Source organism: Monodon monoceros, unplaced genomic scaffold (genome assembly GCF_005190385.1).
Source record: "Monodon monoceros isolate NGI ecotype Baffin Bay Population unplaced genomic scaffold, NGI_Narwhal_1 Super_Scaffold_9, whole genome shotgun sequence".
Classification (NCBI taxonomy): domain Eukaryota; kingdom Metazoa; phylum Chordata; class Mammalia; order Artiodactyla; family Monodontidae; genus Monodon; species Monodon monoceros.
In genome coordinates this window covers 5,559,807-5,584,931 of record NW_021703786.1, presented here as the reverse complement: position 1 = coordinate 5,584,931, position 25,125 = coordinate 5,559,807, and the positions used below count along the sequence as shown (strand labels likewise).

Here is a 25,125-nt window from a genome sequence, read left to right as displayed (position 1 = left end):
AGTTGTATAGTACTTCACTTTGGGTAAACACAGTCATTTATTTAACCAATCCCTCATTAGTGGACATTTAGATTGTTTCCACATTTTATGCTAAGTAAATAATGCTGCAATAAATATCCTTTACTCAGTTATTCAGACATTTTAAAAATTAATTCTTTGATGCTACTTCAGTTTTAAAACCCTTATTAAAACAATGGTTTATATGCTTTAATGTTTTATGACATTAAGAATTAAGGAGTTATGGCTGTATGGAGGCTCCTCAAAAACATAAGAATAGAACTGCCATATGATCCAGCAATTCCGCTTCTGGGTATTTATCCAAAGAAAACAAAACACCAATTTGAAAAGATATATGCACCCCAATGTTCATAGAAGCATAATTTACAATAACCAAGGTATGGAAGGAAGCAAACGAAGTGTCCATTAACAGATGAATGGATAAAGAAGATGTGATTATACACACACACACACACACACACACACACACACACACACACAATGGATTATTACTCAGCCATAAAAAAGAGTGAAATTTTGCCACTTGCAACAACATGGGTGGGCCTGGAGGGTTATTATGCTTAGTGAAATAAGTCAGACAAAGACAAATACTGTATGATATCACTTATATGTGGAGTCTGAAAAATAAAACAAACAAACTAGGGAATGTAACAAAAAAGAAACAGACTCAGGATGTAGAGAACAAACTAGTGGTGACCAGAGGGGAGGGGCAAGATAGTAGAAGAGAATTAAGAGGTACAAACCACCAGGTAAAAAACAAATAAGATACAAGGATATAATGTATAATACAGGGAATATAGCCAATATTTTCTAATAACTTTAAGTGGAGTATAATCTATAAAAATATTGGATTACTACATTCTACACCCGAAACTAATATAGCATTATAAATAAATTATACTTCAATTCAAAAAAAAAGAATTAAGGAGTTGTTTTTTGTTTGCTTATAATATTTTAAAATGTTTTATGCTTTTATATTTTTGCTTTGAGGAATGTTTGTTTTCTGATGAACCCAAAGGGGTATTTTAGAAGTCAGCACCTGTTAAAGCACTGCTTGCAAAATTTGTAAAGTGGTGTTTGAAGTTAAAAAAAAATAGCAATCGTTGTAGAGCCGTTGCTAGGGATTTAATAGTAGTGGCCCTACCATATCATACACTTGATTTTTATAACATTAAAAATGGGTTTCTAGGTGCCTCAAGGCTATGGAGATTCTCTGAAGTGTAAATCTACTTGTAGGCTTTTATGTGATTAGGATAGTGTCTGTGTTGCTCTCATTGGATGACCAACTGCAAAAACTTAATCCCTGTAAAAAATTAGTTCAAATATTAGAGGACCTCTCTGTGGAGAGTTTTCCATTTTTATCACCATATCACTTTTTCTTTTAAGCGGCGGAAATTCCCTCGGGTTCTCTCTGCCCCTCTTCCATCATGTGAGCTATAGGGTTGGGAATCAGATGACAATAGCATCTGTAGGGGCCACCCATTCAGGGGTTTGTTTGTTCTGCTAATCCACGGTTTTGGCCCCTGGTGTAGATGTGTAAGTAAGACTAAAAGTTAAGATTCTGTGATGGTGACCCAACCACCAAGAATTCTATTAGAATAAGCTGGTTCAAACTTGAAGAGGTGCAACCTAACACAGATTTTTAATTCTGGGCTTCAGGATTATGCTTTACAGATAACTGTTTTAATTGACTAACCTTTTAGAAAAACAAGAAAATTCTCCTTCTACCTCTCACATATGAAGGTCCTAAGATATTAATTATTTGAATTGGATAAAAAAGTACAGGTTTAATTTAAGTGTACTTAAAATCTTTTTCAGTTAAAAAGATTTTGATGATCCAGTTTTGTTGCATTTAATTGTTTGAGGAAATATAGGGTTTGTTCCAGTCTGGACTGATTTGTTAGGTGTTTTTATTTTCTGCATTTCATATGCTTATATGGTTTATAGTTCTATAAATAATTAACACTTAAGTTTAGATTGGTTAAACAAATAAGCACAGTCTCTTCCAGGTTTTCATTCACAGTTTAAATTGGTTCAGGTTACTGAGAAATGTAGTGCCACCATATATAGTTTCTTTTCTGTGAAAGCACACTTGGGCAGATTTTTTTTTTTTTTTTTTTTTTTTTTTTAATCAAGGGAAAAGGGTTTCTCTCAGGAAATTGTGTGACTCCAATTGATGACTGATCTTAACTGAGGCTGTGGGGATGAGGGTTGGATGAAGCTATTATTTTTACCATCAGACAGGGAGTCAGAATTGGATCTCATAGAGCCTTTGATCCCTCCCCAAAGATTAGACTGTGATCCAGAAAGCAGCAGCTTTCAAGGCTTGCATGAGGCCAGTCTTTTTCTGATCTCTGTAGAACATGGCAGCTTACAAAGTGGTTCATGCTGTCTGCTCACTCCTTTGTGGGGTTCAGATTATGGGTACCAGACACATCACGCTTAACGAGTGGCAGTTGTTGCCAGAGGACTGGGCGTTGGCTGTTGCTGGGATGTATGAACATCCCAGCACAAGCATCAGGGGTAGGGGAGTGGGAAGTCTAGTGGCGTTTACCATTGTAAGTCCTGTGATTGTGCATCTCAGGGTCTGCAGGTTTTCCATGATGATTTCTCCAGCCAAAGGACAAAAGTCTTTAGACATGCTCCATTCCACTGGATGGAAAGGGGAGGGGGGGAGAGGGGGAGGGAGGGAGGGAAAGAGAAAAAGAAAGAAAGAGAGAGAGAATAGTCATCTACCAAGAAGCATCATAGAAACTCTAGCATATAATCTCTCTCAAAAACAGTAAGTTTACCCTCTTTTCCCTGTATTGGCACATGTAACAATTCTCCTCGGCGTAAGTCAGTTTCCAAGTTCACCATTATTTTTTAAAACAGAGGCGGGGAATAAAGTAATCATTCAACAGTGAATAATATACCTTAATGTGTATGTATGTATATATGTATATAGACACACGTGCGCAGGCACATTATATATAAAAGTTCATTGTATATAGAAGATAAGTTATTTACTTCATGTACGAGGCGAAGGGCTCATTAGGATATTACCTTCCGTTTGTTCCCACGTCTGGTTTCTGTTTCACCATTTTGCTGAGAGCGCTACTTCGAGCTCCCAGGGGCATTCTCATCCCAAATGAAGAAGCCTCCTTTCATTTCCTTCCACATAATTTGACTCCTTTTCCTTCTGGAATCACCCTCTTCCTTTAGTGTGTCGTATGCTTCTCCCCTGGCTTTCATTCTCCTCCCTGATACTGCCTTCCAGGCTTTTTCATTAGGCTTCTTTTCAGCTGGAGGATTTGGGATTTGCGGCTGTTCTCTTTGGTGGTCCCCACACGCCTGACGTCCCCAAAGTGGGTGTTCATTCACAGTTGAATCTTAACAGCCAAATTGTAACACCCCATTTTACTGTGAGACACGCTCTTTCATAAGATTTTCCTCTGGTTGAAAAAACCGTGGTCGGGAGAGAGAAATTGTACATCATCGGTAAAAAGGGTCTTAAGTGACCGTTTACACACGGCAGGATTTGAGGCAATCCTAAATGAAGCAGGAGCTTCAGTCACATGGAAGACAAGGCCTGCATGTTTCTAAACCTCATGATGACAAGCTATAGGCCTTAAGATTTAAACTATATTCTCTATGACACTTAAATACTTCAAAATTAAGCCAAACCATCTCTAAACCCTGCTGTTCCCCTAGAGTCACACAATCCCTCTGTTCAGAGTTGCTGCCCCCGCATCCTCTGCTTCTCTGCATTATGCTCCTGGGAATCTAGCTTGCTATCCTCACTCTCTTGAAATTGCTCTCCTAAAATTCCTAGTGCTTTGATCATCCACAACAGCCTCTTCTTGGGAAATCCTGCCACTTTGGCCTCCCCCCGTTTTTTGCAACCTTCTTTCCCCTTGGTTTCGGTTGCACCCTGTCTTCTGCTGCTTCTACCTCCTGATTCCCTCTTTTCAGGCTCTCCCTGGTTCCTCCCTTTCTTTGTCCTTTGATGTGTTGTTCCTTGAGGGTTTGGCTCCTTTTTCATTCCACACGCTTGTCCCAGGTAGTGACCTTATCCACTTTTATGGCTCCAACAATGACTCTTGAAACTGTAATTCTAGGTTTAGCTTCTCTCTGGAGCTCTGACTTCTTTCTGTAAATTTCCACCTGAGTGTCCCCACTCCACTTGAGTGGAAGTACTCCGTTAAGTACTTTTCCTTACCGAAATATGTTTCTCCTCTTTTTTTCTTAATTTTAGCTCATTTAGCACTGCCACACATCCAGTCAACCAACCCCAAAACTCAGTGCATCCTGCTTCCTCTTTTTCCCCAATTCCTCACAACCAGTTGATTACTAAACCCAGTAGGTTCTATTTTTAAATGTCTCCCAGAAATTTCCCTCTCCCCCTCACACTGAAGCTATTCTAGAGCAGACCCTTATAATCCTGAGCATCAACTCTGCAACTGATTTTTTTGTATGCCTAACTGATAAACTCTAATTGATTTTTCTGTTCATTCATCTCCTTATCCTTATATACAATCTTCTTACTATAGCCCGAATTCTAGTTTTAAAATGCGGATCTAATTGTTTAGTTTCTCCTCATAAAATCTTTTCATAGTGTCCAGCTGATTTCCAAAGTAAAATGAAACCCTAACAAGACATTCAAAGACCTTCATAATCTAGTCCCAGCCTTGCTCTACTATCCTTATATCCTGCCATTTCCCAAAGCAAAGCCCTTGTTACCTGTTTATTATTCTGTGCATTTGTATGCCTCTGTCTTGTGTTCATCTTCCAACCTTTGCTTGTCAAAACCCTACTGATGCTCTAAATTCCTCAGGAATAATTGATTAAATACATCTTTTCTGTGTTCCCAAAGTCCTTAATTTATATAAAAACAAGATTTATTACACATATATTATGCTTCCTTTTCTTGTTAGATTGTGAGAAATTTGAGAATAAGAAAAGTGTTATTTCTTCCCTCTCTAGATCCACACTTGGATCTGTGTGCTTGGTGCACAGAAAATGCTTACTAAATATTGTACACATCAAATACATATATATTTGTTTTATTGTATGCATATACATATGTACACACACACATCCAGAATAGACTGCTTTTCCAACACGGAGATATTTTTCTTCCATGTGAATCTTCTCCTTCTCCAGACTCTTGCCCTTTGAAGCTCTTAGGCATATTGTAAAATCTAATTAGAATCAAATGATTAAGGTTGTATGTTTACTCTCAAATCAAGCCTATACCTTATTATAAATACATATTCTAAAACATATATATGTATGTATTTTAATATATGTGTTATATATATATAGGTATGTATGTATACTTCTTTCCCCAGATGTTTTATTATGCCCATGAGCTACTAGCTCTTGAAAAAGCCAAGTTTCTTAAGGTCAAATTAGAGAGGGTTTGTAATCAGAGAACAGTGTTGCATATTATTTTAAGCGAAAGAAAAAAGAGCAGTCGTTGAGGGAATTATCACAAACAAAATGAAAATTAGTAGCACATGTGCAAGGACATCTAGAAAGAACAAAGAATATAGGAAAATTCTAGAAACAAAAATATCTTTGGTTGCCATTGAGACATGCATGGTTCACTGATGTGGTGAAGCCCCAAGCCCAAGACTGAGGATCAAGAGCTTCTGATTTCAGGCTAAGGATTCAGGGTACATCCCAAAAGAAGAGCTAGGGATTAGTGGGAACAAGACCAGATTATTTGAGAAATGGTTAAAGAAAAGTTGCTCAAAGATGCAATCTTTAAAATTTCTGAAGAAACAACAATTTATTTTTGAATGAAAGCTGTCATGTTCTATTTTTTTTTGTTTTTTTTTTTGCGGTACGCGGGCCTCTCACTGCTGTGGCCTCTCGCGTTGCGGAGCACAGGCTCTGGACGCGCAGGCTCAGCGGCCATGGCTCACGGGCCCAGCCGTTCCGCGGCACGCGGGATCCTCCTGCACCGGGTCACGAGCCCGCCTGCATCGGCAGGCGGACTGTCAACCACAGTGCCACCAGGGAAGCCCCTGTCATGTTCTATTGAAATAGTTCTACAAAGCATGTTTCAGGTGGAAAAGAGGGCCTGGCTTCTTGAAAAACAACAACAACAACAACAAAACAAATAGAAGCAGGTTTGTAGGGAGGAGTGTTCTTCTTTAGGAGTTAATAGAATGTTTTAACCATTTAAGTCTAATTAGATCTTATAATATGTGGAGGTTTCAAAGGGGGAAGGGTCTAGAGAAAGAGAAGAGCTACATGGAAGGAAAAAAATTCTCCATGTTGGAATGGCCAGTCTATTCTGGGGCAACCTATAGTTTTTTCCCTCTGTGTACTTCCTTGGGTTGATGGACTCTTGACATAAAGAAAGGAGCTTCTGCTCACTTCTGGAAATAGAATGAGCTGGAATCACTTTGAGAGCCAACTGGGAATTCTAAGAAGGCAACTTAGCATGGTCTCTCTGGAAAGTTATGTGTAGGTAGTTTAAAGACTTAATATTAAAGCCATGAGAAAAATCACTTATAAGTCTGCTCTAAATCCCTGAAGGGTTGGAGCCATGTATATGAAGTTTAAAACTATATAAGACTTACAGTTTTAAGATAAAGATCAGGGCAACTGTTTCTACTTAGGTCTGGGAAATAGAAGCAGGGTTCAATCATGCAGTGGCTCATAGCAGTTGAACGTTAGTAAGAAAGGTACCAGACAAAACCTAGGTGTTAGTATTTCTTAAAAATTGGCTCTGGCTCAAACTGTGATTCACTCTATTTGTATCAAATAGCTATGAATATTTTAAATGTGAAGTTCTGTTATTTTAACAAATATTTCATTTTTATCTAAGCTTTAGAAACGTAGAGCAGTTGGGCAAGAGAGTTTCTACCTGAACCATCACCATTTTCCTGATGGCAGCTGTTATAAACCACAGACCAAGCTTAAGAAGAAAACAGAGCTCCAGAAGGTTTCCCCTCGTCATCTGAAGTCTATAATGTGAGGAGGAATGTCCCAGAATCAGTGAGAAGAGTGGAAAGTTCATAACTGGAAGTGTTAGGGCGCACAAGCTGAGAACTTAGTCAAAGTGCAGGTAAATTTCAAGCCTCATGGTGTGGACTGTGTGATTAACAAACCCTGAAGAGTTATAGCACTCTTCAGTATAACTGCAGAGTGATAACACTCTTCAGGCCAGCTTTTTGAGAGGTGAAGACTGTGCAAAAGGAAAGGCATAAAGAGATAACGTTGCAGCAATATCTAATTTCTATTCAGTTGATTAAAAAAAGAAAAATCTAAAAACCGCTATTGTCCAGCTTGTCCCTCGAATCTCAAATGCCTCAAAGTCTAGAGTTATTTTATCCTCTTCACACACCAGGAGGACAGACTGTGAAAGTTATCCTCCTGCCTCTTGCCCAGGCCCTACCCAAGCTTTCCACTTGAGCCTCACTGGTCACTCGACCTCAGACCCGTTGCTTATGCTGTTTTCTCTTATAATATGCTCCCCTTCCTCAAAATCTTCTACCCCTTCATTCAAACCCCTGGTTCAAGGATCCTTCCTTTCCATAGCTTTTCTTGGCTTTCCAAGGGAAGCTCCTTTGCCAGCTTTCCCATAGTAATTTTAATATGTCTCTTACATTGTACTTGCTTTATTGTTTTGTATTTAAGAGATCTCTCTCCTCTTTAGTCTATAAGCTCTTTGAGAGCATGAACCAAGTTGTATTGATACCAGTTTCCAAAGCATCTGTCACAGCACCTAGCACAGTATAGGTGGCTCAGTTTATGTTGCGTGAACTGAATACTTGATTCATGACTTTGGAATGCTTGAAGAATAAGGTAGACAGAAATCTGATGCTGGTACTTAAAGAATAAGAAAACAGTGTTAGAAAAAATACAGTCAAAAGAGAACGGAAGTTGCTTGAGCTGCCCAGTAAGTAGTTAAGATGGAGATTAATTCCTGGCTTCCAGATTCCCAGCATCCCAGACTCCTCACTTGTCCATACTGCCTCTAAGGACCCAAAAAATAAAAGTTTATTTCCTGTTCCCTATCAGCACTTCTATGGAACCAAAACAGCATTTTTACTGGCCACACTCACCCTGGCGCCTTAGCTAATGAATGGAATTTGGCTCGACTGCCCAGCCCAGCACCAGAGCATTATGAAATCTTCCCCGATCCACCTAATTGTGCAGTTTCTAACCTTTCAGGCCAACCATAGCACAACAAGTAGAAAGAGGGAGAGAGGGATGTGCCGAGAAACCCAGAAAAAGATCAAATACGTCATTCCTAGAGATGAGAAGATGTGTCTTGCTGAAGCATGAACCCACTCAACACGTGTGGGTTTTAAATTGGGAAATGACGTGTGAAAACTCTGGATCTGGGAATTCTGTTTAGCTCTGGCAAAACACGAGGTTGGAGCCGCTTGCATTTTTTATTTTAAATTCCCTTGGTAGTTCTAGGAGTAGGGGCATGCATTACTTTCAAACAAGAATCTTTATTGTTTGCATAGCACACAGTCTTCCAGTTAATTAGAAAAACATTTTTTTCCCCAAATTAACTTTCCCTAGAACAACAATGATTTAAATTAAGGGCAAAAGCCTTTTTTTTTTTTTTTTTGGACACTAGTAAATCCTTCCTGCACCTACTACTTCTAGAAGATTAAAAGCACAGTTGGAATTGGAAGGCTATGTTCATTTATTTATTGTCAGTTTCTGCCATCTACAAAAGTAATATGCCCCTACCTATGTATATTGTGTATTGTCTTAGTTTTGCCTGCCATATTACAGAGCTACCTACAGATACAGACATGATGCAGAGATTCTAAATGTTCAGGTTTTTGAAAAGTACATAATACTACAAGTAACAGCAAAAGAGTCAGCTCCACAGTCTGATCTATTTGCTTCTTTATTTATCTCCTAATGGCTCTCCTGTTATGGCTGAATTTATTCTTTCTCTTGATCGTCTTTGCTTTCTAAATAAACGATACTGTAATTTTTGTGATTCTTTCTACTGCTGAGAGTTCTTTCTCTTTTTCCAAGCTTGTCATGAAGTGTTTGTTGAAAGAATACCAGTCTTCTAGAGACCCAGCTGCTGCCAGCCTAATGTCTTCAGTGAGATTCACGGAGCTTCACCTTTGTGAAGACCAACTTTTTTGGTCTCTTAACCAGGGGTGACTTTAAACAAAAATTCCTTCAGTAATTTCTGCAATTTGGGGATGAGAAAGTCTGAATGATCTGCACTAGTGGAGTTATCGGAAGTATAGGTAATCCCCAAGCCCCAGATCATATAGAAATCACTTTTTTCTGTGCGTTTATAGGATCTCTTTCCTTAGTAGATTCACCTGCTGGTTTTCCTAGAACATTACGAGTTGGGAAGGTCTCAGATTTATCACAGAGTACAAAGTGCAAAATCCCCTCATCATGTCACATCTAAGATTAGGTGGCATAATAGGGCAGCTTTTAGGGGCAGCACAAAGTGGGAGAAGGAGAAAGCCAGAGCTTGGCTCCATCCACATTTAGATGGGATAAATCCAGCAGGTGCTGGAGTTGACCCATATGGCTCGCAAGAGCTGATTGTTAAAATTTTAGGAATTTTGCCAGCTGGTTGTTAAACACAGCCATTATTAAAAATTAAATTGTATAAACTTAAAGTTAACTAAGTTGTGTTAAAAGAAAAAGACAGTAAATACTCAAAACTCATGACTCCCTAATTTACTGCATTTTACTAGTAATTATGCTCTTGAGATTATTGATACCTATTTTATCTGTAGGGTGGAAATAGCATATAATGATGTACTACTGCACTTACCTTCCCAGTCTGTTTAGTGACACCACATTGGTAGCTTGAAATTGGCCATGGTGGGAATATTTGCAGTATAGCAATGAGCAAATGCTATAAGACCAAGGCTTGATTTTTTATTTTGTGGACTGTCTAAACCAGGTATCGGCAAACTATAATTCCAAAAGCCAAATCCGACCCGAGGTCTGGCTTTTGCATTTTTAAAGGATTGTAAAAGCGCGTGCACATGCACACACGCACACGAAGAATACGTGACAGAGACCATATGTAGTCCACAAAGCCTAATGTATTTACTCTCTGGCCCTTTGCAGGAGAAATTTGCTGACCACTGGTCTAGACTTAAGAAAGTGATGGAGAAAATGTTAATAATTCAGATTAAAGTTAGAAGTTTCTGTGGCTGTTACATTGCGTGTAGCACCAAACAATTGAGGAAATAGTCTTCCAGTACTCGAAAACTGTAACTTGATTCCACAAAGTATGTCGTTGATGAGTCAAGTTATAAGTCTGTATTGTTTCATTTTTGTTTTAATTCCTTAAAGTAAATGAAAATATCAACCAACGTTTACATGGTAACTACACTCATTGCATGAAAATAAACAAAAGCATTTTGGGAGAATTGATAGGCTATGAGGAATTTATAAAAAAGTGTATGGTATATGTTGTTATTATTTGTAAATTGTGTGCTACATATCCTTTCTATTAGTAGAATTTATAGAAGACTTGTGTGTGTGTGTGTGTGTGTGTGTGTGTGTGTATGTGTGTGTACTTTTTTTCCCCAGAGATCCAGTTGTTCAACATTTACCATCATGCCATTGGATAAATGCTAGGTGGTTGCTCATATAGACTCAGAGTGGATGTATCCTGACTAGCAGGTTATAGTGTCCAAGGGGAGCAGATTTCTCAGATGTACCTTAGGTAACATTCTGTTACCAGGAGATGAAAATGAGGTACATAAGCCCCTTTAGGAGGCAAGAGTGGCACAGTGAGGGAATCTGGGGCAAAAGTTCATTTACTAAGCAGTCACCATCTGAGAGGTCTGTTCAGTGGCCAGGACCCAGGCACTGGGCAGTACAGGTGCTCAGACTCCCTGCATCAGTTCTTCTTGCCCAAGCCAGGGCTGACCCTGAAATTGGCACAGCATACAGCCTGTAGGGCAGGCATCTGTGGACTTGACTGCAACAAGGATGGCAGAGTCAGGGGCTGGCCAACAGAAACCTAACATCCAGTAGGTTTGGCAAACATCCCAGTCCACTGCTTCTGATGGCCTGAAAGAGCTCCATGCCTAAACAGAACAGTCTGGGCTTCCTTATTATTTTATTCTTTATTATATTTTATTATTACACATTATTATTATATTTTATTTCATGATTATCTGGGTTTTATGAATGGGCACTTTTAAGACACTGTGGACTGAAAATATGAACATTGGTTATTAATTCAGACAAACCTCTCACTTTTCCTTTCTCTTTTGAACACTGCCATATCTTTGAGTTATAAGATGGCCAGGTAAATTTTCACTTGTTTTAGATTACTTCTTAAGAGAAACTGTCCAGATAATTTTTGTTCATTAAAGAAGTATAAGCTTTTAAAAGGCTGCAATGGATAAAGTGGAACAATTGTGACAAAACCAAGTGACAATTAGAGATCTGAAGGCTGGGACTGCCGCCCCACACTCCTTCTCTGAGAATAGGCAGCATCTGAAATCTGTTCCATGGGGTAAGAGCTGCTCTGGAAAGCTTCTGGGATGCTGAGATTTTTTGTTTTTGTTTCGTTTCCAGCAGCGTGATGCCCTTCTTGTCTGCAGGGAGAGAACTCTGACAAGCTATTTTACTTTCTAAAGGATACAAAGTAGGGCAGGGTCTGTGTGATTTACACGCACAAGTCCAAGATATGTGATCAATTCGCAGCTTTCTGAATCCTGTTGAGTCCTCGTGGAAATAAAATAACCAGCCACAGGGGCAAAAGCAAAAACATTCCAACTTTTTTGCCAGATGACAACTTTCATTCAGAGAAAGTGACTCCGTTTGGCTTTGGGGATGGGGGTCATTTTCCTACCCATTTTTTTAAAAAAAATATTGAGGTAACATTGGTTTACAACATTATATAGGTTGCATGTGTATAACATTATATTTCTACCTCTGTACACACTACAGTGTGCTCACCACCAAAAATTTAGTTTCCATCTGTCATCATACAGTTGACTCCTTTACCTGTTTTGCTCTCCCCCGCTCCCCCCGCTTCCTTTTGGGTAACCACTGTTCTCTTCTCCATATCTATGCATTTGTTTTTATTTAGTTTGTCTTGTTCATTTATTTTATTTAAAATTTTTTCATATTCCACATATGAGTGAAATCATACAATATTTGTCTTTCTCCATCTGACTTATTTCACTTAGCATAATACCCTCAAAGTCCATCCATGTTGTCGCAAATGGCAAGATTTCATCTTTTCTTATGGCTGAGTGGTATTCCATTTGTGTGTGTGTGTGTGTGTGTGTGTGTGTGTGTGTATACCACATCTTCATTCATTCATCCATGAAGCACTTATGTGGGCACTTACGCTTGTTTCCAAATCTTAGCTGTTGTAAATTTACTATACCCACTTTTAACATCCCATTTTCCTCCTTATAACCTTAACTAATTAAACTCCTTAAGGAAAGGACTCATGCCATATTGATTTTTGGACACCCACCCCACTCTCTTGTAGAAGTATGGAGTATAGTCTCAAATAGAGTGGGTTTGACTTGAGTCAAATTGTATGGGTTTATATGTGGACATTGAAGAGTGAGGGACAGTCCTCAGAGTTCTATTTTTCTCCCTTGATCTACAAAATAAGGACTTCTTTGCTGGGCGTTTAACCTAATTTCTGAGGCTTGTTTTGCCCTACTCCCTGCATTTGCCCTGTGTTCCAGGAAAAGAAAACTAACACTTAATGAAAATTGACCAGGTTCTTTCACAGATAATTTTGTCATTTTGTTCTCACAATATTCCTGCAAGATAGGCTAAGTCATTCATTCAGTAATTCTACCAGTTTAACAAGTGGCAGAACTGGGAATTAAAGCCAGGTCTGTGTGAACCCCAAACTCACTTATAACTTCTTATTGAGCCTGGGATAAAATCCTCAATCTGTATCCTGGCCTGCAAGGCCCTGGGTGACATGGGCCTTCTCCATCCTCTAGCTTCAGACTCATTGCACCCACAAGTTCTCTTTCTCTGATTTTTAGATCCTCAAACATGTCAGGCTTCTTCTCCACACATACTGTTTGTTTTGCGGGAAATGTTTTCTCCTTTCTGACTTTCGTAATTATCCCTCATTTTCCCTCAGGAATCAGTGTAAATGTCACTTCTGCACATAAGCCTTCTCGGATCTGAAGATAAAATTAACATCCCTGTTATGTATCTCAGAGATATAACACTGTCCCTTTGTAGCACAGTAACTACCTATCAGTGCAGTTATCTCTTCAATCTTACAAACTCTTTGAGGACAATTGCTATGAATATATATTTCCTAATAGCTAGCATATGCCATAGCATATACTAGGCCAATAAGTATTTATTGAATTGATATTAGATTATTGTCCAGCTAGGTTGTGGGGATATGGAGAGGCAAGTGGCATGGTCCCTGGCCTTAAGAAGCTTACACTTTAATATTATGGTCCACTTTTACAGATGAGGACAGGAGGTTCAGAGAGGTCAAGTGTATCTCAGACCAGAGTTCTTGCCTCATCACCATGCAAACTCTTAGGAAACAAGTTGTCTTTCCAGCCTGATGCCTCTCCCATCTCCTCTTGTTAAAACCTACTTGAACAAAGGCTCATGCTCCTTCAACCCCGGTCATTCTCCCTGATTCCCCAGAGTAATTTCATCTGTCATTTTTTCTGACATTAATACTCTCTATTTTGTATTATAATGACTCATGCAATGTATTTTCAACTCTACCTGCACAATATATTTCAAGTCTATTTCCTTTTAATTTTTTTAAACTCCATTATTATCACCCTCATCCAAGCTACCATCATTGCATATTGGAACTCCTAGGGCAGTTTCAGAGCTGAACTAGAAGGTCTCTCTGTCTCTGTGCATACCCACTTCCCCTGCCCCCAGTCTCCTGAAGCCAGAACAGGCTCTTCAAAACATGAATAATATCACAATACCTTCCTTCATTGAAACCTTGTAAGTGCACTTCTAATAAAATCCAAACACCTTAACATAGTCTACAACAGGGGTTGGCAAACAGAGACCCTGTGGGCCAGATCCAGCCTACCACCTGTTTTTGTATAGCCTATGAGCTAAGAATGGTTTTTGTACTGAAAAAAAATCAAAATATATTGTAAGTTGTGAAAATTATATGAAATTCATATTTCAGTGTCCATAAATAGATTTTATGGGAACACAACCCCACTCATTCTTTTATATATTGTCTCAATGGCAGATTTGAACAGTTGCAATAGAGACCATATGGCCTGCAAAGCCTAAAATATTTACTATCTGATCCTTTATATGTAGACCCTAGTCTACAAGGAGTGGTGATCTGGCGCCTGCCTACTTCTTTGGAATCCCCTATCCTACTGTTCTACCCATTTTGCTTCATCTGCACTTTCTTTTTCTCTAACTTACTAAGTTATTTCTCCCAAGCTCATCTGCATCTCACTCTAATGCATCATCCTTCTTTATTTTTGGTACTTATCATTATCTGAAATTGTCTTGTTTATTTAAATTTACTTGTTTATTCAAGGAATATGAGCTTCGTGAGTTTGTCTGTTTTTCCCCCCACTGTATCCCCAGGCCTCGAAGAGGATGTGCATATTGTAGGCATTCAAAAAAACTGTGTTAAATGAGAATTTTTATCTTCCCCGTAGCTTTCTTCAGGGAAGGCACTGGGTCCGACTCATTTTTGCATCCCCTACAGTGGCCAACATTTCGTCCTGTGTGGAGTAATAATAGTTCCAAAAATAGCTGTTAACTGAATAAAATGCCAGACATTTACTTCCTCTTCCTCCTGAGTCAAAGTGAGAAACACTTGTTGTCAGCTGGACCCCAAGAAACAGTAAAATGTGTACAGCATCTTTTTCAGCTTATATCTATACTGCTTTGTTTGAGGGCACATTTTAGTGAGGGGCCACGAATCCCAGCATGTTCCTCACAGAACGTTAGCTATGGGTGCCTCAAGTGCCCCAACAAAGGGTATTTCTAGTTGATGCTGAGTTAGGCTCGGTGTTTTCTGATAATGGGAAAGAACTATTGGCAAAAGGTGTGGTTGGCAGTTTTTCCTATGAAAATAGCTCCAATTATTTTTCAAAAGGTTACATAGATTGCCTTTTAAAATACGGCATGTGTAAAATGTTGCAAAAAAATAAAAGGTAAAAAGAAAATCCTGAATTAGTTAAAAACAGATAATGGGGGCTTCCCTGGTGGCGCAGTGGTTGAGAGTCCGCCTGCCGATGCAGGGGACACGGGTTCGTGCCCCGGTCTGGGAAGATCCCACATGCCGCGGAGCGGCTGGGCCCATGAGCCATGGCTACTGAGCCTGCGCGTCCGGAGCCTGTGCTCCGCAACGGGAGAGGCCACAACAGTGAGAGGCCCGTGTACCGCAAAAACAAACAAACAAACAAACAAACAACAACAGGTAATGGTTTATATGAAGCTAGTGCTTAGTGATCTTTGGAGGATACTGGGAAAACATCTATTAATATTTATTGGGGTACTTTGATCTACTTCTAAATATTTTACTTAATCCTCCTAACAGTCCTATATCATAGATAATACTTGTCTCATTTTACAAATGAGAGAACTGAGATTCAGAGCTTTTAAATAACTAGCTTAAGGCCACACAGCTTATCAGTGCAGAGTCTGGATTTGAACCCCTGTCTCTCTCGTCTTCCTCTCAAGCCCATATGAGGAGAAAGTGATAAATGGACTAACAGCCATGTTGAGGTCTTTTAAGCTAGAGAAAGCCCCAACTGTGAAGAGTCTGCAGAATTCATAATATTTGACTTCTACTGAGTGAACCTGCAGCAGGGGCTCCTGGTTGGCACCTCTGCCTCCTTTCCCCAAGGGCCAGAGTTGTCTCCAGTACTGTGGTTTCCTTGTTGTGGTTTCAGGGGGCACCGAGGATAGTGAGTGGCGGCCACTGAGCAGAGCAGGGGACCGCACTGAGGCCGAGGGTCTGTGAGTCTCGTGAAGGTGTTCTGTATTTTGTGTCAGCTACGTGTAGCTGTGGTGGCCAAGATAAGTACTGATTAAAGAAAACAAAACAGCAAAAGTGTGAACAGTCACGGAAGACTCATAAATTGCTGGCATACATTTTGAGCCTGTTCTGTGTCATGTATGTAACCTCACTAGTGCCAGATATTCTTCCTTCACCCTCCTCCAGTAGCCAACTCTAGCCCTCCCCAGTCCTGAATAAGGCCCATGTCTTTTTTCACCCATTTCTCTCTCCTCTGGGTAGAGACGCTTAAGCTGAGGTCAGAGGTAGGATGAACGGCCTGGGAACAAACCAACTCCAAAGCAGGAGCGGTCCCCCAGGATCCAGAGGAATTTGTGGGAGAATGAAATAAATAAGGAAAGGAAGACAGGAAGGGAAAAGAAGAACGAAAAGAGGGAAGGAAGGAAGAGAGAGATGAGCAGGAAGGGAGGAAGGAAGGAAGGAAGGAGGGAAGGAAGAAGGAAGAAAGCAAAGAAAAGGAAGAACGAGACCACCTTAGGTGCAGCTAGCCATAGTCCTCTTCCCTTTGTGTCTCACCAAGGGGAATGTGCTATTTGGGGCACTTCCCTTCAGTATTTGTTTTCACGTTCTACTGTAAATTACTCAACAAGGTGCCCTTATTGACCCTGAAAAATTCAGTCTTTAGATTTTCCCATCAAGGCAAGAATAAGCCTTTCAGAGCTTCTCGGGGAGACAGAGCCCTGTCCTCCAATCCCAGACTCAGATGCTGCTTCTATGTGGATGATCAGACCAGCTGATGTTGAGGGCACAAACCTCAATATGCTGATATGGGGGTTCTTTGCTTGGGGTCCAGAAATCCCATATGGGCTTCAGTGTATTAAAGAAAACCCTTCATATTGTAAGCAACATACATGTATTTTTTTCCCCTCAGATCCCTCTGAAAGGTTACACATCACAGCGCACGATGTATATCCTAGCTGGAGCTATTTGAAGGGGCTAAGTACTTTTCTTGGAGGTAGTGCTGTAGTTATCTCTATTTTGTTTGTTGCCTTTGGCTTCAACATTTCTACTTATATGTGAAGTCTCTATATTTTCAACACTCACAAAACATATTTGAATCAGTAGCTTGGACCTAAAATGTTTGTTGAGTGTTTTACAGCTCATTTGTTTAACTGGCAGATCCACCCATGCCTTTTATCTGGGTCCATAGGAGCAGATGGCACTTAGTAGGTTTCCAGTACAGATGTCTTAAATGAATGATTGCAATAATTTATTTAATAAAGAAGACTTTGTCACATTCACAGTTAAAAATGAAGAACAAGACTGCTAGTTTGCACATTCAAAAGAGGTTACTCACTTGCGGGAAGATGAAGCTCTCTAGATTTTGAAAAGTCTTTTATCTATTCTAAGATAACAAGGCAGGGCAGGAAAGTCAGTGGCAATATTTAAATCTTGATAGTAAGGTACTTGGCCCATAGACAGTGAGAGAAAGAATTATGTGGACTTACTGGAGGGATATATACATAATCGGATTTCAGTAAATAAACATAGTTGAGTTTATTGAATTTTGTATCTATTTGTCCAACACCAAGTTAATTCCTGGCATGTCTGGGATAAGAAATCAAATTCAACTTTCAATCTAGTGCTGTTTGGCTGACTGACTTATCAGACTTTCAGTGCTGCCCTGTTAGGTACCAGATGATGTAAAGTGCTGAGGATGTGAATATGAATAAGCCTGATCCCAGCCCTCAAGACAATGGGGAACACAGACAAGTCAATATGAGGTTATAATGCAATAAGATAAGTGCTGTGATAGAGGCAGGCTTAGAGTGGGGGCACCCTCAACAGTCGGGGGCGAGGGTGATTAGGGATAACCTTCTGCACAAGCTGGATCTTGGCAGACTCTTGAAGGATGTGTAGGTCTGCCAAGGGAAGAGAATGGTTAAAGGCACTCCAGGCAGAAGTTTGTGGCTGTGCAAAGGCACAGAATTGTGCTGTGGTCAGGGAAAGGCAGGGAGATTATGGGGAACAGAAGAGGTGAATGGGATGGGGGTGTGGCTTTAGTCAGAGATGGGATTCCACAGGGAGGCAGGAGCTCATCATGCTAACAAGTGTCAACATTATTCTGAAGGCATTTTGGAGCTATTGAAAGATTAAGCCATTGTATGATCACATTTGCGTTTTAGAAAGATCACTGTTATAGCTTGCGGGAGAAAAACTGGAGAGAGGCAAGGCTGTAGTCAGGGAGACCAGAAAGATACTACTAGTGCTGTGATCCATGTGCGATGGGGTACCCGCTCAGGGCTGGCATTATCTTTGCCCCTTGTGAGGAGGAGGAAAGTGCCTGACTTCTTGTTAGCCACCACGAGATACCTTTTCCTATTCACTGAGGCATTTGTGAGCCAAATTTTTATGTAAACTCAAATATTTGGCATTTCAAGCTCTCATAGGAAATAGTGAATTCTGGAGTTCAACGTTTTTGTTTTTTTTTAAACTAAGAGCTATTAGCAACGCTGTATACTTAAAAATTCCCAAATCAAATATCGTGGTCATATCAAAAACCATGCCCTCTCTCCAGGTGTATGTAACTGGTTTCAGCTTTACTCAAAGTTCAATTGCAAACAGTAATAAAAACATTGACATCTCTTTGCTCGTTCAGTACTTATGTAGCTGTCCCCATCTCATTTTTACACATGCAAAACCTCAAGAGTTGGTTGAATTTGAGGTGAGCTGAAATCTCCTTTGACAGTGGGTTTTTTGGAGGATACTTTCATGCTTAAGTAGCTTTCAAAACCACACTCAGATAGTGGCAAGAGATCAAAGAAATGCTTTGTTACCACAGGGGCTGCTGAAACTGTTATTTCCCCTGCAGAAGTTCTCCTTTGTGGAGAAGAAAGTAGATCAGACTTACTAGGGGCTCGAGCAAATACTCCTCTCTGCAAAAGCAGACCCAAGCCCAGTGAGATGTACATCTGTACTGTGGGTCCTCTGCAAAGAATCCAGGAGGGAGAACTGGGGGAAGAAGTAACAAAAGAAGGGGAAACTGTGGCTGCTAAGTCTACTTCTCGCCATGGGAATAACAATTTACAGCTCTAAAACGTTTTTTGATTGCAATACCTTCTTCCACATTTTTCTCACTTGATTTTCGCAACCACCCTGTTATGCATTTTTCTCATTTTAGAAGTGAGGTCACAGGCTCTGCAAGACTGAGTACACCGTCCGAGGCCACACACTGGGAATGAATGGGAGGGTTAGATTTCGAACCTGTGTCTGTCTGGTCTCAAAATCCAGTGCCTCTTTCCCTCATAGTTAAATGACACTTTCAGCATGGACTGAGAGGTGAGGAAAACAGTAGCTGCAGAGAGGAAATCATAGAGGTACACAGGTTTGTGAGTTTTGATTTGGAGAAAGTCTGAGAAATGTTCCTTCTGAATCTTCAGTTAGCTGTCAGGTGAAGGTACAGTTCCATGGACCGGCTCTGTCCCACAATGAAGGGTAGGGTGTTGTTATGCCTTGTAACTCCAAGGGGTTCACCTGCTGGTGCACCCGCCCATTCCTCTGCAGGATCGTGGAAAAACATGTGGCATCTAGATTGAGAAGGGCTGTGATACAAATTGTTTTCAAGTACAAAACTCTGGGACCAAATTCTCCTTATTGCTCAGGTTCTTCACCTTTAATAATGCTAATTACTACATTAAAATGACACTTTCCACTTTAAGAACACCTTCATGTATTCACATTTCCATATATGAGTACATAATTTTTTGAGCAGCTTTAAGATTGGAAGGCACTGAGCTGGGTGATGGGATATAAACACAAAATAAGACATCATCCTTGCCCTAGGACTCACAGACCAATGGGCAGATGGATAAAGATACAGGCAATTATAGTAAGATGTGATCTTGCAGGTGAACAAAGTGTTGTTGAAGTTCCAAGGGCCATCAAAGTTGGAAGAGGGGTTGGAATAAAGAAAGGCAATGTTTGGTCTGGGTTTTGAAGATCGAGTAGGATTTTACTGCCCAGAGAAGGGCATCGCAGGGGGAGAAACTGAGGGTTGAAAGAGTTGAGCGTGATAAGGTAGAGGAGGGATGCTTTGCAGCAGAGGAAAGAAGGAGGTGGGGGCTGAGGGATGGGCTGATATGTGAATCAATGCTGATATGGCATTGATTGCAATGCTGAGGGTTGTTGAGCAGGGGAATGACATGATCAGTTCATATTTTAACTTGATGACCAGTGTTGGTATAAGGAGGGTAATGGGAGACATTTAAATCTCACTAGCTCTGCTGGGTTAATTCTTATTCTTAAATTTCAAGTAAGGGAGCTAATTCTTAAGAGTGTTTCATTCACTTTCAGATAGCTAGTAGGTGCAGGTATTACAACTCAGCTGGACAATTTCTGACTTCAGTTCTTATACAAACCAAACCACATGTCTGTGTGACACATGGCCCCAAAACTCTTTGTTTTCTGTAGGGCTTATGGTTTATAATGTTTGGGGTGTCTGCCCAGCTCATTCACTGCCAACATTGTGCACAGATAACTTAGATTTCCCACGAAGGTCTGGCATGCCTGAGAACAGTGACCTTTCTACACCATTCTTTTTTTTTTTTTCCTCACTTCAACTCAGTCACTAAGATGAATCTACTCAGGGTAATTGTTGGATGGTTGTTGACAAATGCTGGAATCACATCATCTGACTGCTGCCGCACAAACGCGCTGCTGCTTTCACCCTCCTAGGCCATGACCAGGACTTTGGGAACCTGGACAACTGCAGTTCTAGACCTGAAACATGGTCTCTCTCTTTGTGGAAAAGCTGGTGGAAGGCTCTTCTTGAAGTTCACCTTTGCATCACCAGATCTGCCATTGAGCTTCAGCAGTAAATGAAAGTCCAGGCAGAAACCAAAAATAATTACTCTGCTTTGGCTTTCTGCTTTATGGAATAGATTCTTTCATGTTTAATAGAAACTAAAAAACCTACTGGAGTTGGATCACAGCTGAATTTAAGTGTTTCCGGCTCACCACTCAATAATTTATTTGGAATCATTTTGAATGGTAAGGTCTCACATCAAGGTGTCCATCATCCCTATTTGTTTACAGATGTCCCACCATTTTTTATTTCTTTAAGCCTCAAAATAGAAAAGTAACAAGCATTTCACGATTCAGGGTTTTGATTTTTTAAAAAACATGTACAAACACTAGATATTGATTATTTAGTTACCTAAAAGTTTTAGTAGCACACAAAGAGAAGAAATACTTAAAAATGTGGGTGTGTGGGAGTGGGGGAGGTGTGGCTCAATGCTGCCTGGAACTGGAGAATGAAGAAGAGAAATTTTACTTACTTTAGCCCCAAAAATAAGTAAAATATGTATCAAAAAATCTGGCATAAAATTCCACAGTCCAGTAATTTTACTGAAAACTAATTTGCAAGTCAAAAGCCAAGGACACCCAATAAAACATTTAATTGTTACAAATATAAGTGCCATGTATTAGCAAGATACAATCTCATCATGCTGCAAAGAAATTTACTTTTAAAATGTATTATTGTATATATGTCCATGCCACTCTCTCACTTTGTCACAGCTTACCCTTCCCCCTCCGCGTATCCTCAAGTCCATTCTCTAGTAGGTCTGTGTCTTTATTCCCGTCTTACCCCTAGGTTCACTACCAAACAGTAAAACAGATAGCTAGTGGGAAGCAGCCGCATAGCACAGGGAGATCAGCTCAGTGGTTTGTGACCACCTAGAGGGGTGGGATAGGGAGGGTGGGAGGGAGGGAGACGCAAGAGGGAAGAGATACGGGAACATATGTATATGTATAACTGATTCACTTTGTTATAAAGCAGAAACTAACACACCATTGTAAAGCAATTATACTCCAATAAAGATGTTAAAAAATAAATAAATAAAATGTATTATTTACCTGTAAATTATCTGACTAGTGTTAGGGGATAAGTGATTTTAAAATGATATATAAATTGTATTAAAAGGTTTCATTTTCAGAAGACATTGAAAATATCTGACTTTTCTAAGTGTACCCATTATTTCACCTATTGAAAGGGATATAAAAATGCAGGTTTGAAAGTGGGAGATCTGATATCTTTCTTTTTTTAAAAAAAGTGACATCACACATGGAAAATATACAAACACTACAGAAAGTTGAATTCTCCCTTAACTTGCTTCCCGGAGGCAAAGCACTGATGCCAGTTCTTGACTTTCCTTCTGGATATTTTTCCATATAGATAGAAATAGAAGATACACTCTGAAAAACCAGGCTGATGTTCTATTTTCTCATGAGTAAGATGACAGGGTGCCTGGCGAATTGGGTTGTTAAATGACATAATGATATGAAAAATACTTGACAAACTTTGGAACGGTCTGCAAATATTAACCAGTCGTGGGGTCCTTAACCTGAAGTTAATGGACCACTACGAAATCTAAGTCTTGGCTTCAGAGTGTCTATAAAAGTCCAGAAATTGTAGATAAACTATACTGGGTATATATGCATAAGTGCATTTTTTGGTTTGTTTTGTTCTGTGCTTCTCCTGGGTAGGCAAAGCCATTGTGTCCATGAGCTTTTCTAAGGGAGAATGATACCAAAGTTGTTTAGAACCAGTATTCTAGAGCCTGAGTTCTGTTTTCTTGAGATTGTGGCCTATTCATTGAATGTGCATCAAAGGAAGGAGGGGATGAAGACTGTGAACAGTTCAGAGTTGTCCTTGGGACCTTCTAACTTGCATTCTCTGGGTCTCTCCTGTTCATGCAGAGCAATGTCTATATAGTCCTCACTGAGTTATCTTGTTCCTCTAAATAAGCCTAGTCTCTTGCACCACTGTGCCAAGCTTCCAAATTACCACCCTGTCTTCTCCCATTATCAAAATTCTGAACCCAGCTGTCCCAGAAGAAAGTTAAACTTCTAATAAAAAATAAAAGACACATCTAATAATAAATTACTTTATATCAAAGTATGAATGATGGCTAATAGCATAAAGACATGCCCTGAGACTATTTTCACTTATGTATTTTGATCAATTATTTGATTTTTCCCCCCAAATGTTTCTATTTTTAGATAGGAAACCAGAAGATAAAACAGGGACTTCCCTGATGGTCCAGGGGTTAAGAGTTCACGCTTCCACTGCAAAGGGCACAGGTTCAGTCCCTGGTTGGGGAACTAAGATCCCACATGCTGTGTGGCACAGCCAAAAAATAAAAAATAAAATATTAGCTAGCAAAAAAAAAAAAAAAAGAGAGAGAGAAAAAGAAGATAAAACATAGGGCATTATTTCTACTACAGAGTTTCCAAACTTGTTTCCTCTACTGCAAACATAATGGGTTATGGGTTCTCATATATGCTGCACTCCCATTGATATATACAGGGTTGGGCCCAATTACATGCACCTTAGGTATAATTTCACATCTTTTGTACTCAAGACTCCAACTTCAGTATCATAATCATTATTTAAACTATTTACTAAATGTCTCACAGCTGAAAATCACAACACTGTTGTGATCCAGTAGGGAAGCTGAGACTATTCAAATAGTGGGGGCTTATTTTAATTTTTTGAATGGGAGCTGGAGCTGCTTTAAGATGGCAGGTTTTTCTGGTGCTTCTCAAATTATATTATATTTATTCATTCCCTCATTTATTTGCCATCCATTCATTCATCCAACCAGCTATCTATTTGTTCAGTCTAGATGTTGGGAGAAGGTGGAAGGGCATGCCATGCAGGGGGAACAGCATGTGCAAGGGCATGAAGGCATGAGATTGTATGATGAGCCCAAGGTAAGGTGAGCTGCTCCGTGGTTTCAGCTGTAGAATGCAAGATGGAAAGAGGTGGTAGATGCAGCTGGAAGGGAATGTTGGGGCCAGGTTGTGAAAAGATTGTCTACATGTTAAGGAGTATGGACCCATGTCATCACCATTTAAAGCTGGTTATACTTAGAAACCACATGAAGAGCAAAGTCAGTCTCTTAAATTTGTTTCTTTTAAAGAGTCCTGGAGAGGGAGGGCCAGTGGGCTACTCCCATGCACCGACTGGAGATTCTGACCTGATGTCTTGGTTACCATGATCCCACCCTGGTTAGAAATGCAAGAATCTGAGGCTTACGTTGTGAACCTCTGATGCCAGCAGAAGTAGCAAGTGTCTAAGAACTCTCAGCATGTTACTCTAATCCCAGGGAGATCAGAATTGAACAAGCTCCTTTTGTTGAGAATTCTCAACTTCTGCAAACTCAAGAAATCTCACCTCAGTTCTACAAATTGCTCAGATTATGGGCTAGGTGCATTAACCCCTGAAGTTCCTAGCCTCGGCTTCAGACCTCTCTGTGGTTTCTGGTGAGATTTTTACTAGGGAAATGATATGCTATGGGGGAAATAATAGTGAATTGGGAGCAGGAATCTAGGATTCTTACTTTGGCTCTGCCGGATATTTTTGTGACGTTGAGCAAGTCTCTTCACCTTTCTGGGTCTCAGTTTCCTTAGTTTTAAAAGAATAGGTTGAACCAAACGATCTCTGCTTTTCTTTGGTTGTTAAATTCCAGGATCCTGGGGTTTTCTTTTATTATTTATTATACATATCTTATGTGGCTCTTAGTATTTTACTGTTTCGTTCTTGCGTTTTGGAGCTCACCACCATTTTAAGTAAAACTCTTTTCTAAAATTGATTTTCATATGTTTTTATATTTATACCTTTTTATTTTATCCTTTTTTATCACTCTGTTTTACTCTTCATGTTTTAAAACAAAGGGTCATCTCTTAAGACCATTTAAAAAATCCCAATTCTTTTGTTAACTTTTACTGGGTTTTGATTTTCAAGAATTAGACCATTTTAGCAAAAGATCCATAAGTCCAAATCTTTATCCTCTTATCTCAAAGAACATCCAACCAACAAAACACATTCCTTAGCTTTATTAATTCCTTACCAAATAACAAAGAATATACCACCCCAGTGTTAGGTAGATTGAACTGTTTAAATATGGAAGAATAAAATTATCGGAAAAGAAAGTAGGTATCATTTAAAATGATACCTTTATTTGGAAATCATGGGAAAGTTTTGGCAAACTATTTCTATTGGGTAGTTAAAACTATTCAAGTGAAAACCACTCAAGCAGAATTTGCAAGAAATTATATTCCCTCTCCCTGACTAACAAAGCAAAGTATATTCTGATTCAAGAAAACAGTCATGT

At 39.7% G+C, this 25,125-nt stretch overlaps 1 protein-coding gene across 1 annotated transcript in view; it reads right to left on the bottom strand.

Annotated features, from left to right (window-relative positions):
• The window catches only part of ANKFN1 (ankyrin repeat and fibronectin type III domain containing 1), a 152,343-nt gene that overhangs the window by 67,610 nt on the left and 59,608 nt on the right, over positions 1-25,125 (bottom strand). The window contains exon 6 of the mRNA XM_029212880.1: positions 2,573-2,670. Coding sequence (XP_029068713.1) covers positions 2,573-2,670 — 98 coding nt within the window. The remainder of the gene's footprint in view (positions 1-2,572; positions 2,671-25,125) is intronic.